The sequence below is a fragment of the Odocoileus virginianus genome, chromosome 11 (assembly GCF_023699985.2).
Source record: "Odocoileus virginianus isolate 20LAN1187 ecotype Illinois chromosome 11, Ovbor_1.2, whole genome shotgun sequence".
Classification (NCBI taxonomy): domain Eukaryota; kingdom Metazoa; phylum Chordata; class Mammalia; order Artiodactyla; family Cervidae; genus Odocoileus; species Odocoileus virginianus.
The window spans coordinates 850,664-867,692 of NC_069684.1; the positions used below are offsets into that span (position 1 = coordinate 850,664).

Consider the following 17,029-nt stretch of genomic DNA (forward strand, 5'->3'; position numbering starts at 1 on the left):
TGGGACTGCCAAGCCATCTTAACTATTTCCTGAGAAACCTGTATGTGGGTCAAGAAGCAACAGTCAGAACCCTGAACAACCTACTGGTTCAGGATTGAGAAAGAAATATGGCTAGGCTGTTTATTGTCACCTGTTTATTTAACTTATACAAAGAGCACATCATGCAAAATGCCAAGCTGATCACAGTCTTGATTATGGAATCAAGATTGCCAGGAGAAATATCAACAACCTCAGACATGCAGATGACACCACTCTAAGGGCAGAAAGTGAACAGAACTAAAGAATCTCTTGATAAGGGTGAAAGAGGAGCGTGAAAAAGCAGGCTTAAAACTCAATACTGAAAAAATTAAGATCATGGCATTCAGTCCCATCACTTCACCGCAAACAGAAGGGGAAAGGGTGGGAGCCATGACAGTTTCTCTTCTTAGGCTCTAAAGTCACTGCCGACGGTGACGGCAGCCTTGAAACGAGACGATCGAGGCCTTGGATGCAGGGGGACACGGCACCCACTCCAGGGTTCCTGCCTGGGGAAGCCCATGGACAGAGGAGCCTGGTGGGCTGCCGTCTATGGGGCTGCAAAGAGTCAGACACGACTGAAGCGGCTTAGCACAGAGGCCTTATACAGGGATACCCTGGGGCTTGGGGAAAGGCTGCATCAGCATCTCAGTTACGGACAGTGTCAGGGTGTTAGTGGGAGAGCTCGGTCATCAGGTGAAAAGCGTCAGGGTCTTACAAACACCATCGAGGACTCAGAGGGTAGGGGACTTGGTCAGGGCCACGATCAGGGCCCCAGGGAGGAAGGAGTGGAGGCGTAGTGAGAAAGAGTTGAGGCCAACATTCAGGGCCTTAAATACAGACAAGATCAGGGCTTAAGTGAGAAGCAGTTCAAGATATTAGGAGCATCAGGGCCCAAAGTAGGGAGAGCGTCAGGGTCTCAGAAAGAGGACCAGGGCCGTATCACCGAACTCAGGACACCAGCGAGAACCAGTGACAGGACTGGGTCAGGGCAAGCATCTCAGTGCAAGCGCGAGACAAATCAGGAGGGGCTGAGGAACAGACAGCACGAGGATGTCCATTTAAAAAACAAAGTGGGGTCACTAGTGAAACAACGACAGGCCCCTAGGAAGGGGACGCTGTACGTCGTAGGGGGGACCAGAGTCAGACCGTGAAGACGGCTGAGCGCCGGAGAAGCGACGCTTCTGAACCGCGGCGTGGAGGAGACGCACGCGAGTGCCTCGGACTGCAAGGAGGTCCAACCAGTCCACCCTGAAGGAGACCAGTCCTGGGTGTTCACTGGAGGGACTGATGCCGAAGCTGAAGCTCCAATACTTTGGCCACCTGAGGTGAAGAGCTGACTCACTGGAGAAGACCCTGGTGCTGGGGGGGATTGGGGGCAGGAGGAGAAGGGGACGACAGAGGATGAGATGGCTGGATGGCATCACTGACTCAATGGGCATGAACCTGGGCAAGCTCCGGAGACAGTGAAGGACAGGGAGGCCTGGCCGCAGTCCATGGGGTTGCAAAGAGTCAGACACGACTTGGTGACTGAACAACGACGACAACTTGCGTGTCTGTGGTGTTTGTGAGAGGCGTCTGTGTCCTGTGATGACCCTGTGAGGGTCATCTGTGAGGTGCACGTGCAGTGAATGTGCGTGTCATGTGTGTGTGTGTGGAGTGAACGTGTGTGTGTAGTGTGTGCGTGTCACATGTGGGAGGTGTGTGTGAGGTGTGTATGCAGTGAATGTGTGTGTGCAGTGTGTGTGAGGACCGCCTCCCTGGTGACCGAGGGTGTCCACCCTGTCCAGCCTTGAGAAGGAGCCCTGGCACCTCTGACGTTGACCCTCACGCTCACCCAAGCCCCCGTCCCCCCGGCCCCCTGACCCCTCCCGTCCCCAGCCCCCTGGCCCCCGTCCCCCCGGCCCCCGTCCCCCTGGTCTCCCATCCCCCTCCCGTCCCCAGGCCCCCCGGCCCCCGTCCCCTGTGCCCAGGGGAGCAGCGCAGTCCGCCCTCCTCGAGGCCTACCCCGCCCTCCGGCGACAGGGCTGCACTCAGTGAGGCCAGGCCGCCCAGACGTCCCAGCTGAACCCCTGCCATGCCAGCAACCCGCCAGCCAGCAGCCGCGGACAGGCCCCCAGCGCAGCGGCGGGGGGCATGGTGGCTGAGCCCCGGGGTCGCTGGGAGCACGGCCACGGGGGAAGGAAGCCGGCCCCGGCAGGCACAGCGGCACGTGGAGGGTCCCTGCGTGGAGGCAGCATGGGGACAGGCGCACGTGGGGCGCAGAGAGGGCAGCCTCGCGGGCTCCGCACGGTGCATACTGCCCTCCGTCTCAAGAGGACAGCGCTCCACCCGCGCCGGCCCACCCGGCCTGCGGTCCCCGTGGCTCCGGCTGAGGGACCACGGGGAAAGGCACCAGGACCGGCCACACCACGGGGGGCTTCCTGGCAGAGGTGTCCCGAGCGGGGGGTCAGGGGAGGCCCCGGAAGGCACCGACCACTGTCAGGAAAGAAACTCCTCCCCTGGCAGGAGCGGCCTGTGGGGCCCGCAAAACAAGATGGGCGGGCTCACGGCCACCACCCCGCGAGATGCGGGGACAGCCGGCCCGGGAGTGACACAGCAGGCTGCCGCCTGGGGGCACGCTCCTCAGAGCTTCCTGGGCCGGGATGCGGAGTCTCCAGGCTCGCGGTCTCGGAAACATCTTGCCCAGGCAGAGGACCGTCCCCTCCGTGATTGCTGGGGACTCTGCTCCCCCTAGAGTTCGGCCAGCACGCCACCTCCAAGGTCCACACACGGCCCATCCACGGCCAGGAGGGCCTGCAGGAAGCAGAGACCGCCCCAGGCCACAGGGTCAGGGGCGGGAGGCGGGGCGCTCGGCAGGGCAGGGCTGACGGCAAGGAACCAGAGCCCTCGCTGAGCCCCAGGGAGACCGTCAAGACCCGTGGCCCTGGAGGTGGTGACGGGCCGGCGCCTGCTGCTTCCGTGAGCAGAGCTGGCCTGTTTGTGCGTTTCTGACACGCACTCCAGGCATCTAACCCGGCCCCGCCAACGGCTTTTCGCTCCTCGTGGTGGCCAGACACCCGAGCAGGCTCCCGTGGGGGAGACCCCACCACGCCCCTCCCGGCCCAGTCGCTGCCCGGCAATTTCCTCTGCTTCTCCTCCGACTCCAGGGGTACAGGGGCCTGGACACGGACAGCCGGACCGTCCCCGGGTGGGCCCCCACCTCATGCTGTGGGAGCACAGATGCAGGCGCAGAGTGAGGGGCATCTCAGCATTTGATGAAACCCTGACAGACGGTGGTTTTGTGAGGGGATGAGTGCCCCGTCACTGGGGTAATTCAAGCTGAGGACAGACCACTGCTGACTTTGTGAGGGGATGAGTGCCCCGTCACTGGGGGAATTCAAGCTGAGGACAGACCACTGCTGGCATGACACAGAGGGGACCCAGCACTGGCTTGGATGACCTTCAAGGTCCCATTTCCAACGACCTCTAAATCCCTAACATCTGCACCCCAGCTGGGCTGCCCATTGGCCAATTCCCCAGGCAGCCTGTCCTCAGGGGGAGGCTTACCACCCAGGTTTGGGGGAGCTCAGTGGTTCTCTTTACAACATCACTACTCTCACAGACAGCCTGGGGGGTGTTAGAACTAAATACAAAATAGAGATCAGGCTTGAAAATTTCCCTGAGCAGACAAAACCAAAAACCATGTAACCCACGTAAGCAAAAGTAAATCCAGCTTATTTCACAAACAAGCAAAATTTAACTTAGGTTACTTCTTGTAAATGCCTCTGACAATCATAAAAGAAACAAACCTCTTCCTAAAAGTGGTAGGAGACACAGGCAACCTCACTTTGTCTTGCTTTGCAGGCATCGTGCGGTTCACAAACGGAAGGTCATGGGCAGCCCTGTCAAGCAAGCCCTTCGCCACCATCTTGCCAACAACCTCTGCTCACTCCGTGTCTCTGTCTCATTTTGGGAATTCTCACAACATTCCAAACGTTCACTATTATTGGACTTGCCATGGTGACTTGCAAGCAGTGATCTTTGATATTAATATTGCAGCTGCTTTGGCATTTTTTAGCAATAAAGTGTTTTGTAATGAAGTGAAGTGAAAGTCACTCAGTCGTGTCTGACTCTTTGTGACCCCGTGGACCATACAGTCCATGCAATTCTCCAGGACAGAATACTGGAGTGGGTAGCCTTTCCCTTCTCCAGGGGATCTTCCCAACCCAGGAATCGAACCGGGGTCTCCTGCCTGCACTGCAGGCAGATTCTTTACCAGCTGAGCTATGAGGGAAGCCCGTTTTGTAATGAAGGCATGCAAACTGTTTTTATGGAGATGACACTATTGCACCCTTAAGAGACAGCAGCCTGGTGTGACATAACTGTCAAATGCACGGGCAACTGAAAACTCTATGTGCCCGTCTCTACTGCAGTGCGCCGGCAGTCAAGTGTTTTAAAACCAGTATTATTTTTTTACTACAATTTATTTTTTTTTTGCGCTGCGCTAGGTCTCTGGCGTATAGAGTATTGGTTGAGACACATCAGCTTCTCTTTGGAGTACAGACTCTGGAGTGCAGATTGAGTTGGCCCATGGCACGTGGGATCCTAGGGCTTCCCAGGCAGTGCGGTGGCAGAGACTCCGCCTGCCAATGCAGGGAATGCAGGGAACCAGTTCAGTCCCTGAGTCAGGAAGATCCCCTGGAGGAGGAAATGGCAACCCAATCCAGTATTCTTGCCCGGGAAATCCCATGGACAGAGGAGCCTAGTGGGCTACAGTCCATGGGGTCGCACAGAATCAGACGCGACAGCACACACAGGTCCACACGCTATGTGGAATCCTAGTCTCCTGACCAGGGATGGAACCCACATCCCTGCATTGGAAGGCAGATTCCTAACCACTGGACCACCAGGGAAGCCCCCGAAGTCACTGCTGAGCAAACCCTTGCTGTCTGGGAAGCTCGCTGCGATGACCAACCAAGGTGTAGGTAGGCACTCCCAGCACCAGATGTGCCAACCTGGGGCACGGTGCCCCAAGCGTCTCCTCCGTCTTTGACTTTGGAAGCTCCGAGGTCACAGACTTGGAGCAGGCTTTACCTGGACATGTGGGACGAGACGGCCTTCACTCACGCCCCCCAGGGCCAGCTGCCAGCCCACAGAAGGCACTTCCCGCCCTGGACCTCCTCCTCCCCAGGAGAGGCGCTGCTGACCCTCCACGGGTTAAAGCCTCTGTGGCACAGGGCCTTTTCGTACTGCTCATGGGGTTCTCTAGGCAAGAATACTGAAGTGGTTTGCCATTCCCTTCTCCAGTGGACCATATTTCATCAGCAAGCAGATCCAACCAATCCATCCTAAAGGGAATCAGTCCTGAATACTCGCTGGAAGGACTGATGCTGAAGCTGAAGCTTCAATACTTAGGCCATCTGATGCAGAGCTGACTCACTGGAAAAGACCCTGATGCTGGGAGAGATTGAAGGCGGGAGGAGAAGGGGACCACAGAGGATAAGATGGTTGGATGGCATCACCAACTCAATGGACATGAGTTTGAGTAAACTCCGGGAGTTGGTGATGGACAGGGAGGCCTGGCATGCTGCAGTCCATGGGGTCGTAAAGAGTCAGACACGACTGAGTGGCTGAACTGAACTGACACAGGGCCTGGGTCTCAGGAAGAGCGCGGATGGAAGATTCCAGGAGGCGAGGAGGGTGGAGTGGAGGGCTGGGGAGAGGCCACAGGGCTGGATGTGCAGAGGGAACGTGCGCGGGGGCCGTTCCGCCTCGCTGCTGTCTCCAGGCTGGCTGGCAGGTCCAGAGTGCGCTGAACGCACACCGGGCACCTCCTGTACGCTCAGCACTTTCCCCCGGAGACCCCAGACCACGGAGGAGGGCGAAGCATCAGAGGCCAACTGGTGCGGGACTCCAGAGCAGGGCTCCGGAGGCCCGGGCCACGTGGCGACGGGCTCTGTCCTGGCTTGGACCCAGGGCCCCACCCACGGTAGGGGTGACAGACGGGGGTCTTTGGCGGCTGCCCCTCTTCCTGCCCGCCGGGTCAGCCGGCACTCCGAGGGGCGGAGCTCTGCAGGGACCTGGGTGTCACCCTCTGAGGCAGTGCAGAGCCTCAGGGAGGAGGGAGCCGGGCGGAGGGAAGGGGCGTCTCCCCAAGTCAGGAGGGCAGTCAGAGGCGGAGTCCGGACGCCCCGCTCCGGGGCCGGGTCTTCTCTGTCTCCTTTTAAGAACAACATGGGAGGCTTTCCATACTGGGGGGCACGGGAGTCCCTGAGCCCCACACAGGGACAGAGGGTATGGGGGTCTGGTCACCTCCCCACAAGGGCCAGCAGTGATGGGGAGCACCCAGAGGTGGCAGGGAGCACTCAGTGGTGATGGGGAGCACCCAGCGGTGGCAGGGAGCACCCAGCAGTGGTGGGGAGCACTCAGCGGTGATGGGGAACACCCAGCGGTGGCAGGGAGCACCCAGCAGTCGTGGGGAGCACTCAGCGGTGATGGGGAACACCCAGCGGTGGCAGGGAGCACACAGCCGTGGCTGGGAGCACTCCAGCCCATGTGTCGGGTTCAAGTCCAGCTCTCCAGGCGAGTGTCCTGGGAACCTGATCCCCAGGTTCCTTATTCTAGAAAATGAATAATGATAGTACCTTCTGCACAGAGAATTGCACTAACTGATGGAGTTATCCACATGCAATGCTCAGAACAGGCCCAAGTCACCACCAACTTGAAAAATAAGTGAAAAATAAGAACCATTGTCCTCAGCCTCCATGGGCACTGTGCCAGGACCCCTCAGACACCAAACCCATGGATGCTCAAGTCTCTTATATACACTTGGCACACCTCCCTCCTGGATACTCTAATTCACTTCTAGATTGCTGAGAACACCTCACACAATGTAAACACTGTGTAACTAGTTGTAAATACAATGTAAACACTACAAAAATAGTTGTTGGCATGTGGCAAATTCAAATTTTGCTCTGTGGAACTGTTCAGAATTTTTTTCAAATATTTTCACTCTACAGCTTGTTGAATCCTCAGACGGGGAGGAGAACCCACAGATACAGAGAGTGACTGTATGTCACCCGCCCCAGCAGTCCCACCCTGAGGCGCTTGCCCAAGAGAAATAAAGTCAGGTGTCCTGTCAAAAACCTGCCCTCAAATGGTCACAGCACTGGCATTCACACAAACAGCAGCCAAAACGCCATCGACAGATGGATAAATACACTGCGGTTTATCCCTGCCACGGGACATCTTCAGCAGCTCAGAGGAACAAAGGCCAGATTCATGACACATGGACTGACCTTGAAAACAGAAGCCAGTCACAGAAGACCACCAGGTGAATGACTCTGCTTACATGAAATGTCCAGAGAGACAGAAGACAGATAATCCCCTGGTTGGACCTTGGGGAAAAGGAGGACAGGGTGACCACTGATGCATACAGCTTTCTTTCTGGGTGACAAAGTCCTGAAGTTAGATGGCGGTACTGGCTGCAAAACTCTGTGCTAAAAATCACCGATTGTGCGCTTCAGCTGACTGCACTGTACAACACGGAAGTTACAGCTCAGTCAGGACTTTTTAAAAGTAAAAAATCTGGGGTCTTCCCTGGTGGTCCAGCAGTTAAAACTCTGAGCTTCCCCTGCAGGGGTACGGGTTCAATCTCTGATCAGAGTTAAACTAAGTTCCCGGATGCTGCGTGGTGTGGCCAAAAAAAAAGTAAAACCCTGTAAACCTTCACGGGAAGGGCTCTGCTCACAGTTCTGAGAGCAAGGGGGCGGGGCCAGGGAGCCCCAGCAGCGGCCCGCAGCCGGCTGCAGGGTCCAACTCGGGACTCTGAGTTACGCAACTCCACGTCCGAGGTTCTTCCCGAAGCTTTTCCTGAATCCAGCCTGATGCCCAAACATCCAGGGAAAAGCCTCCGCTTCCCCCCACCAAGCCCTCAGGAAGTGGTCCCACCTCTCAACGCCCCTTCAGCTTTCCGTGGGATCTGAGGCCACGGCCAAGGTCACAGGGGACAGGCACCCGCCTGAGACCCTACACTCCGGCCCCAGCCAACACCTTTAGGAAGCGGAGGCGGAGGCAACGCAGCAGGCTCTGGGGTGTGTGCACTCCAGGGGCAATGCAGCAGGTGAGTTGGGCTCCTGGTCAAAACCTCTGGGCAGAGGCCCAAAGGTTGAAGGCGGGAGGAGAAGGGGACGACAGGATGAGATGGTTGGATGCCATCACTGACTTGATGGGCATGAGTTTGAGTAAACTCTGGGAGTTGGTGATGGACAGGGAAGCCTGGCGTGCTGCAATCCATGGGGTCACAAAGAGTCAGGCATGACTGAGCGACTGAACTGATGTCTTCTTTAGAGAAATGTCTGTTTAGCTCTTTTGCTCAGTTTTTGATTGGGTTGTTTATCTGGTATTGAGTTGCATGAGCTGCTTGTATATTTTGGAGATTAATCCTTTGTCAGCTGTTTCACATGCTATTCCAAGTGTTTCAATGAATTAGTCACAGCGCTGCAGGAGGCCGAATCTGGACACAGGTGCCTGGCACCTGGGTGGCAATGCTGAGCACCTGTGAGGTGCCAGGTCCACAGCCCCCAGACTCCACCCAGACAAGTCAGGGCCCAGGAAGATGCAGAGTCCACTCTGGGCCGTGCTCTCGCCCGAGGCCATGTGCTGGGGCCTGGGGGATGGTACGCAAGCGGCTTCCAGCCAACAGGCTGCCTGGACCAGCAGTGGCGAGCAGGCTGAAGGCCCCTGACCGCTCAGAGAAGGCGACAGGCTGCCTAGAGGTTGGGGGTGCGGCGGTGCAGGCCCTCCCTCGGTCTCTCCACCGCTGCCCCAGGTCTAATGGCACATGGCCAGCCCCATGGCGGGAGGTCAGCCTGGCTCTCTGGCCTCTGGGGGCAGGTGGCACAGCCGGGGCCTTCCCACAAGAGGCAGGGGCTCGGGGCTCCACCCACGTCTCCCAGCTGGCAGAGTCACCACACGGCAGGAAGCCCCCGGTCCTGCCGCAGCGCGGCCCCGGGGAGGGGGCGCAGGAGCACCCTGCTTCCCGAAGCCCCTTCGTGAACCCGTGAAGACGCGACTCTACCAGCGACAGAGAGACCACGAGAGCGCGGAAGGCCGTCCCTGTCAGTCCAGGGAGGCGGGGGCTCTGGCCGCCCCCACCCTCCCCCGGCCGTTCCCCAGCTTCAAAACACAGGACAAGTGAGCAGGATGCAGAGAAGGACAATGAGGAGATAAAACAAAGGCAGGCAGAGAATCCACGAAGCCTGTCTCAACCGGAGGAGGACTTCCTCCACATCTCCCCTGGGCTAGGGCAGACGAGGGAGCGAGCCTCAGCCAGCCGCTCCAGGGCATCTCTGCAGGGGTCCTCTCAGCCAGGGGGGCACACGGGGTCAGGGCGGGGCGCGGGTCCAGACACAAAGAGCGATTCAGTGCGCCTTCCCCACCAGCGGGCTGAGGACCGAGGTCCGCCCCCGAGGCCCCCGGCCTACCGCCTCCATTTCCAGAAGCCCTCCCCACGCTCCCACCCCGGACCTGCCCGGACAGACTCTGAGGCCACAGCAGGGAGGCAGGCAGGCCTCAGCAGCCCAGGCGGGCCAGGAAAGACGAGGCGAACCAGGAGAGGAGGGCTGCTCTGGGAGCCGCTCTTTCTGCCTTTCCGTCCTCTTGGCCTCCCCCGAGCCCCTGGGTTTGTTTTCCACGTTTTGCTGTCCTGCCGCTAGGCGGCCTGTCGGGCCCCAGAGAAGCGGGCAGCAGCTGGCATCACTGGCAGAGCGTGGGCAAGAGCACGAGTCTCCGGCTCCAGCCACTATGACCGACCCTCCGGGCCTCTTGGACCTGTGTTCAACCTGGGGACGCTGCACTCGAGGACCCCACCTCCTTTCTGCTGCCATCAAAGCCCGTTTACCTTGTGCTCTGATTTCAGAAGAGAGAAAATACCTGCTCGGTTCCTAACGGGGAGAGGGGAGGGGCGGCTGGCCCGAGGGTCCACCGGGCAGATGCAGCCCCGTCTCCGATGCCCACGTGCCGTGTGATCCCGGGCAAGGCACTCCCCCTCTCTGAGCCCCGCTTCCCCGTCAGCTAACCAGATGCTGAACACATGCTGCCCGAGGTGCCCCCAGCGCCCTAGGATGCGGCTCACTCAACATGGCCCTGGGATGCTGAGGCCTTTCCCCCAAAGCCCTTCTCTAAAGCCCCTTCCTCAGACGGCCTTAGATGGAGGCCGCCGGGCTCTGCTTCTCCCTGGGCGCCGGGGGTCTCTGCTGGTCCAGACTCCTCCCTGCAGACTCACCCCAGCCTGCAGCCCCCGTGCAGGCCGACGGTCCCCGCTCTGCCTGAGCCTGCAGCCCCCGTGACGACACAGAACCTCAAAAAGGCCACTCCCCGGGCAGCAGGCAGCACACTAGTTCACACTAAGAACTGCCCACACCCCAGGAGTTTATGTGAATTATTCCCTGACAAGTTGGTAACAGTGTTCCCAGTTCACAGAGGACAGAACTGAGCCTCAGAGAGGTCAAGTAGTCTTCCCAAGTTCACCCAGCTAAAAGGAAAAGGCCAAGATGGGAGCCTGGATCTGTCTGCTCTTAACCATCAGCGTTCCTGCCGACCAGGAACCCAGCAGAGGATGGGGGCTGAGAGGCCGGCCCGTGGGACTCTGCCCCCCGCCTCGACAAAGGCAGGCCAACAGGTCCTTCAAGCAGCTAAACCAACCATGTCCCTTGCAGTTGAGTGCACCTTGCCCACGGTCACACGGTGAGCCTGAGGTAATACCACTCCGCACCCCAGGGCAGCCCGCAGTCCACACTGGCACCCCAGGATCCTGGGGGTCCTCCCGCCACTGCCCTGGGTCCTCCAGCCTTTCCCTCTGGGGCCAGCCTCACCCTCTCTTGGCCCCTGTTGGCTCCTTCCTGGAAGGTTCTGGAGCAGATGGAATGAACCCATCTTGTAACCTCACAAGGGATGGGAGGTGGGGCAGGGGAAACAGCAGAAAAGAAGCGTGACATTAAAGTCAAGCAGCAACTTTCTTGCTCATGAATTTTCAGCCACAGAACCTCTCTAATGATCCAAGAAAGAGACACAGAAAGACACAGTTAGGGAAAGAGGCAGAGCCACTGCCCCCTTCTGCAGGGATGCCGACGCTGCTGGGTGATCACACGGCAGGTCCCCCCGCCCCTCCTCTGGCACCCTCGCCCCCCTGCAGGTCCTTATCGTTCTCATGGGCAGCAGCCACTCAGGACGCAGCACTACACGAAGCATCGCACGCGTGTCGCTTGTTCACTCCTCGCGGCAACTGAAACCCCACAGCTGTTATCACTTCATCCTGACAACTAACTGAAGCTCAAGGTCACACAGCCACTAACCGGTAAGCCCGGGTCCCCCAGGGATGCCTGCCCGTGGCCCACTCACACCCAGTATCTGCCTCGAGGGTCTCCACTCTGCAGACAGACGTGTGCTGGGAATTCCAGGGCCACGGGCCCCATCGCCCAGCCAAGTCCACTTCTGATCAGACTCCATCTGGAACTGCAGCCAGAGGACTGCAGGAGCCCCAGGAAGTCATCTGGTTGGACCCCTGCCATGTACAGGCAAGGAGAGCAAGAAAGGGGCTTGCCCAAGGTCACACAAGGTCACAGAAAGGAGAAGCAGCACCTTGAATTAGACTCGGGCGTCCTACCTTAAGGCAGGAACCTCCCCACAGCACCCTGAGGCCCACTGAGAACTCACGGCTCATCTCAGCTGGAAGAGAGCCAGAGCACTCCAGGCGGGCTCGGGTTAAGCTCCTGCGGCCAGGGCCATCAGTGCGGCCTTTCCAGTCATCCTCATCGACTGGACACAGCATGACCTTGGGAGGCCCGTGACACCCCCTGAACCCCCAGGCCTCCTGTGCCGCACTGGGGACCCTTCTGGGGTAAGGCTCTGCCCCTGCAAGGAGGCTGTGTGGTGTTGCAAACAGTCTCAGGCGCGCTGCCTTGCGGGGGAGGGCGCTGCAGTTCTCGCCAGAGATTAGGTCACAGAGGGGTGCGCCCCCATCCCCTCAGCGCACCCCACCTGCAGGCAAGCCAGCAGGACTGGGAGAGATTCAGTTACCATACACTCCAAACCCCCATTTTCCAGATGAAGATACTGAGGACTGGCGGGGTAAGAGTTATCCAAGGTCACAGGAGGGGTGGACATGGAAGCTTCCCGACTCCGCCTGGCACGCCAGGAGCGCAGCTCCACACCGCCACCCGGGGTGGCCGCGCGGAGCTCCTGCAGAGGCGGGGAACGGAGGCGGCGCCCTGCTAGGCGGCCCGGCCAGCAGGTGCGCCCGTGGGCTTGCTCGCCCACCGCCCTGCCCCCACACGCCCCCACTCCCCATGGGGTATCGCATCACCTGAAGGCTCAGAGAGGTGCGGCCGCTCGTCCAAGGTCACACAGCACAATGAGCAGAACCTGCGCGCCTACGGCACCCCACCCCACCCCGGTCTCTCCAAGCTACGCCGCTGGCCGGGATCCCGGACCCTCGCTTCCCCACGTACTGGCCGCGCGCTGGCTGGAGTAGAAAAAGTTTCTGGGAGAGGAAGGGGCGGAAGACGACGCCGCCCATCCCAGACCCGGACGGCCACCGCCGGGCGAGGGGCGCAGAAAGGAAGCGCGCTCCGCCAGGTCCTCAGCGGCGTCCCACGCCCGCAGCCACTCTCCGCCGTGGGGTTCCCGGGGTAATTCCGGATTCTCCCCCGAAACCATCAGTGTGCTCCCGAAGCGCGCGGACTGCCGGAGCGCCTTCCCCCACCGCCCAGCGTCCGAGCGTCCCAGGCGGGCACCGCACGCGCCCCCAGCCCGGCCGCCCGCGCGCGCGCGCGCTCTTACCCGGAGACGGTTCGGCGTGGCTGCCCGAGCTCGCGGCGAGAGCGGCGGGCGGGACGCCGTGCTCCCGGGGCGCAGGCCCCTCTCGGCGCGTCCCGGCGTCCGGCCGCTGCGGCTCCGCCCGCTCACTCGCGCCGCAGTAGTAACACCTGCCCCGCGCCCGCCGCCCGCCAATCCCGAGGCCGCTCTCGGCCGTCCGCACTCGGCGCGGGCCCGGCCTCCCAGCGCGACCCCCGCCTCACGACCCGCCCCGCTCGGGCCCGGGGAGGGGGAGAAGTTTGCGGTGGGCGGGGCCGGCCGCGCGCCCCCGGCGACACCCGGCGCGCCCCGCCACCCACGGGCGCTCCGAGCCTCTCGCGCGCCGGGATTGGCTGCGAGGGGCGGCGGGCGGGCGCCTCCCCGCGCTTGGGGACCGGCTCGCGGGCGGGAGGGAGCCGATTTGCTCCGGGGCTACGGATGAAGGCTTTCCTGGTCGGGAAGAGAAAAGGGAGGCGAAGAAGAGCGGCGGAGACAAAGGCTTGGGGAGGCGGGGGGCGTCCGCCCGGAGCCCAGGCTCTTCCCGCGCCCCTGGGGGGACAGGACGCGGGCGGAGGATTCCTGCGGGGAGGGCACAGGACCCTCGACCCCGCTCCCAGAGGGCACCTCCGTGGGGCCTCTCGGGAAGACCTGGCCTGGGCCCCCCACCCCAGCACAGCGGCCAGAGGGGCAGCGGGGACGAGGAACCCCTGAGCCCCTCCTCCAGCTTCGGCACCCAGCGCCCGGACCTCCGCACCCGCTCAGCCGCGTGGAACTTGGCTGGTGTCGGCGCGCCAGCCCCGAGCCCGGGCTCACCCCCGCCCCTCCGCTCAGCTCTCAGGAGCTCCCTCCTCTCTGCTTGCTCCCGGCCTGCAGGCTCAGAATCCGGAATCAAGTTTGGGGTTTCACCCTGGAAGTGACACCCCCAAATCCGGTGTGTTGGGAGAGAGCTTAGCCGGGCTCCCTGGGGCGCCTCACCTCTGCAGAGCCGAGGAACCCCGGGAGCCCCCAGCCCTGCACCCCCTCAATGTCCCCTCCTCCCTGCGTCCCCAGCCCGCCAGCCACATCGCCGGAGCGGCCACCGCACTGCGGCGCGGCAGCGCTGGCGCTGGGCACCGACCAGCCAGGCACGGGTCAGGTCTGCGGAAAACGCTGACTCGGGGTTTACAGCTGCAAGCACCTGAGTGTGTGCCACCCACACTCCTGGCTGGGGGTACGCGGGCGGAAAGGGGGGCGAGGGGACGCGGCGCAGAGACCAGCTGGTCCATTCTGCTGACCCCTCACATGCCTCCCGCGGGTCAGGGGCTCAAGGTCAGCTGTTGGGCAGGAGGGGAGGTTTCCTCCCACAAGCCCCCTGGGGCTGCTGGTCAACACAGAGAGGACCTGCCCCCCAAGGTCGCTCTCCCGTCCCTCCTGGGAGAGAGAGAAGCTTCTCCCCTGAAGACCACACAGTGTCTTCTCCCAGAGAAGGGAAGGAGCTGAAAGTACCACAGGCTGGACTCAGGTTAAACGCTTGGTATTTCCTGATGCCCAGGGTCTGGGGACGCCTCCCTGCTTGATGATTGGACCGTGATGTTGGTTGGACGCAGGGGGATGGATGAAATGGGCCTCTTGGCTCCTTCTGGTAAAACGGAGCAAAAGATCCGCTGAGCGTCACTCAAAGCTGCCTCCAGTAAAGTGGTCCAAGGAGGGGTGAAATGGCCTAGTTACAGAAAACAAAGCATTTATGGAGGGCTGTCTGCTTCTTGGAGGGCAGAGCTCCCTCCAGCATGCCCTTCCTCCCCAGGAAGGGATTCTGCACGGGCAGGGGACACGGCCATAGGCTGGCCAGGGCAGTAGGAACACTGTGGCCCCTGGCGAAGAGGAGCTTAGGAAACCTCCCACACCAGAGGACCCTCCCCCGGGGAGGGCGGTCAGGACAACTTCCAGCCTCAGTTTCACTTGAGCCTGGAAACACCCCCAAGAGGCAGCAGAGTGAGTGGGGTAGCCTTCACCCTGTGGGCCCCAGGAAGCCCCCAAAGGCTTCGCAAGCTTGTATCTTGGGGTGCGGTATGGTGTGGAGCTGGGTCCTGTGACCCAGACGCCAGCCCTCCCCTAGTCCGTGTGAGCTGGGGGCACACCTGTGGCGATGCCTGTCCCAGGGGCTCCTTACCTCCCTCCGTGCCCCCTGACCCTGCCGCCCCCCGCCCCGAGGCACCCCCCTCACTGGACACAGCCCTGCAGCCGCACCTGCTCTGCCCCCGGCCCCGTGCTCCAGCTGCGGTGAGGGCGGTGCTCCTTCTGTGCACAGAGCCTCTGCCCACGCCGCCCGCCCCGTCAGCCTCCCCTCCACCGCCTCCCTGCACGTGTCCTCTGAGCACTGGTCGCCGGTCATTCCTGGCTCTCACCACCCCCTCCCCAGCCTGCAGGCGCGCTCTGGAGGGGAGCAGCACCCACCTCAGCACCTCCGTGGCTCTGAGGCTCCTGGAGTCCTGGCACTGCCTGTGTACGCTGTGACCTTGGGTGACCCCTGAGCCTTGGCTTCGCACCTGCCACACAGGGACTCCAATTCCAGCTCCAAGCCGGAGCCACTGCAGGGACTAACGGGGCGCGGTGTGTACAGAGACCAACGCCGTGCCTGGAGCAGGCCGTCAGCTCCTGCTGCAAACGAGGGGATGGAGGATGGAGCCTCCTCGCCCACCCTTCTCCCCAGGGGCTCCTCTCCTTGCCCCCCGCCCCCTTTCACTCAGCAGCTCCTGAGCCCTCACATCTGTCCCTGGCTTCCAGGATGGACGGACAGCAGCTGCAGCCCCCATCCCTCCCCGCCCAGGCCCGGCCCCTCTGGTTCCCGGCTCTGCCCTGCATCAGCCTCGGATGCCAGCACAGCATCTCCCCAAGAGCCACGTCCAGCTAAGTCCACGCTCACGGCCCAGGAGGGGTCCCCTGCGCCTCCTTCACAGAGACCCCCGAGCTGCCCCCGACCTGAGCTGAAGCCACTGCTGCGGGCTTGGCAGGGGGGCGGCTGTCAAAAGGGGCCCGGGGAACTCGCTGGTCTCTCTGGGTAGGCTCCCTGCTGCTGTCCCGTGTCCTCCTTTCTGTCTGATCGGGGCCTTCATGAAGCCCGCTGCCTGGAGGCGGGCAGCCTGGCCCCAGCCCTCCGCCTGAAGCCCCTCAGCTGGCCCTGGAAGCCTCGCCAGCTCCCCCGGCCAGTCCAGCGGCTCCTCGGGGAGGGGAGGGAGGGGAGCCCCCGCCAGAGGCTGCTCTGGCCCTTTCCTGGGCCGGGTCCCCGCTCCACCTCAGAGCAGTGCAGACAGAGCGGTGACTCTCAGCTCTTCCTCCAGGGGTGCAGCCCCTGGGCTTCTGCCCAAAGAGCGTCAAAACCCCTCGAAGCTCCGTGACCACTGCCGGTGGCCCTGGCGGCCCTCCTCTCCCCCTCCCCTCCCCATCTCCATCCCCCCTCCTGGCCCCCCCTCCCCGGGCTTCACTGGACAACCTGAGCGGCACTCTGGGGCCACAGACTTGGAAGGATGGGACCCTCATGGCTGGCAGACTCTGGGGTTGAAACACAGGCTCTGAAACCAGACGCCTGTGGGGAGAGGATCGCGGCTGTGCCCCCTAGCCGCTGCAGAACCTTGGGCAGGTTACGTAGCGTCTCTGTGCCTCCTCTGTCAAATGGGGACACAATGGTTCGCACCTCATCCGATCACTGCGAAGACTGCGTAAGTAAAAACACAGAAACGTGGAAGGGCGTCTGGGCCACAACGGGGCCCAGAGTCATCAGCTCGGCGCCCGCTCTCTGCAGGCGCCAGTGCAGGAACCGGCACCTGCTCACCCCGAGCCTCTCCCAGAGCAGTGGCTCGTGTGCTGCGTGCGAGGCCTGCGGGTCGCGGCTGATGGCCCCATCCCCTTGTCCCAGCAAGAGTTTGCATCCCTCCGTCAGGCGGGGCTGGAGAGCCGCCCCGGGGACACGCCGCATCCATAGCTGTCCAGGGGCGGGGGGCGGGCAGCAGGCCTGGCAGCCATTAGACTTGGGGGTTTTGATAAAGAAGTTGTCGAAAACAAAGAACGCAGCTGACAGGCAAGCCGGATCGCACAGCAGGGCTTGAGAGTCAGAGGGAGGGACCCTCTGGGTGGGGGAACGTGGCCGGCACCCGACCTCCTCTGACCCAGGGACCTGGGCAGCAGGCCAGGGCCCCCACCA

At 61.7% G+C, this 17,029-nt stretch overlaps 1 protein-coding gene across 1 annotated transcript in view; it reads right to left on the minus strand.

Annotated features, from left to right (window-relative positions):
* The window catches only part of SYT2 (synaptotagmin 2), a 42,009-nt gene extending 30,130 nt beyond the window's left edge, over nucleotides 1-11,879 (minus strand). The window contains exon 1 of the mRNA XM_020882023.2: nucleotides 11,713-11,879. Within this exon, the coding sequence (XP_020737682.2) occupies nucleotides 11,713-11,827 (115 nt within the window). The 5' untranslated portion in view covers nucleotides 11,828-11,879. The remainder of the gene's footprint in view (nucleotides 1-11,712) is intronic.
* Between the last annotated feature and the right edge of the window lie 5,150 nt (nucleotides 11,880-17,029).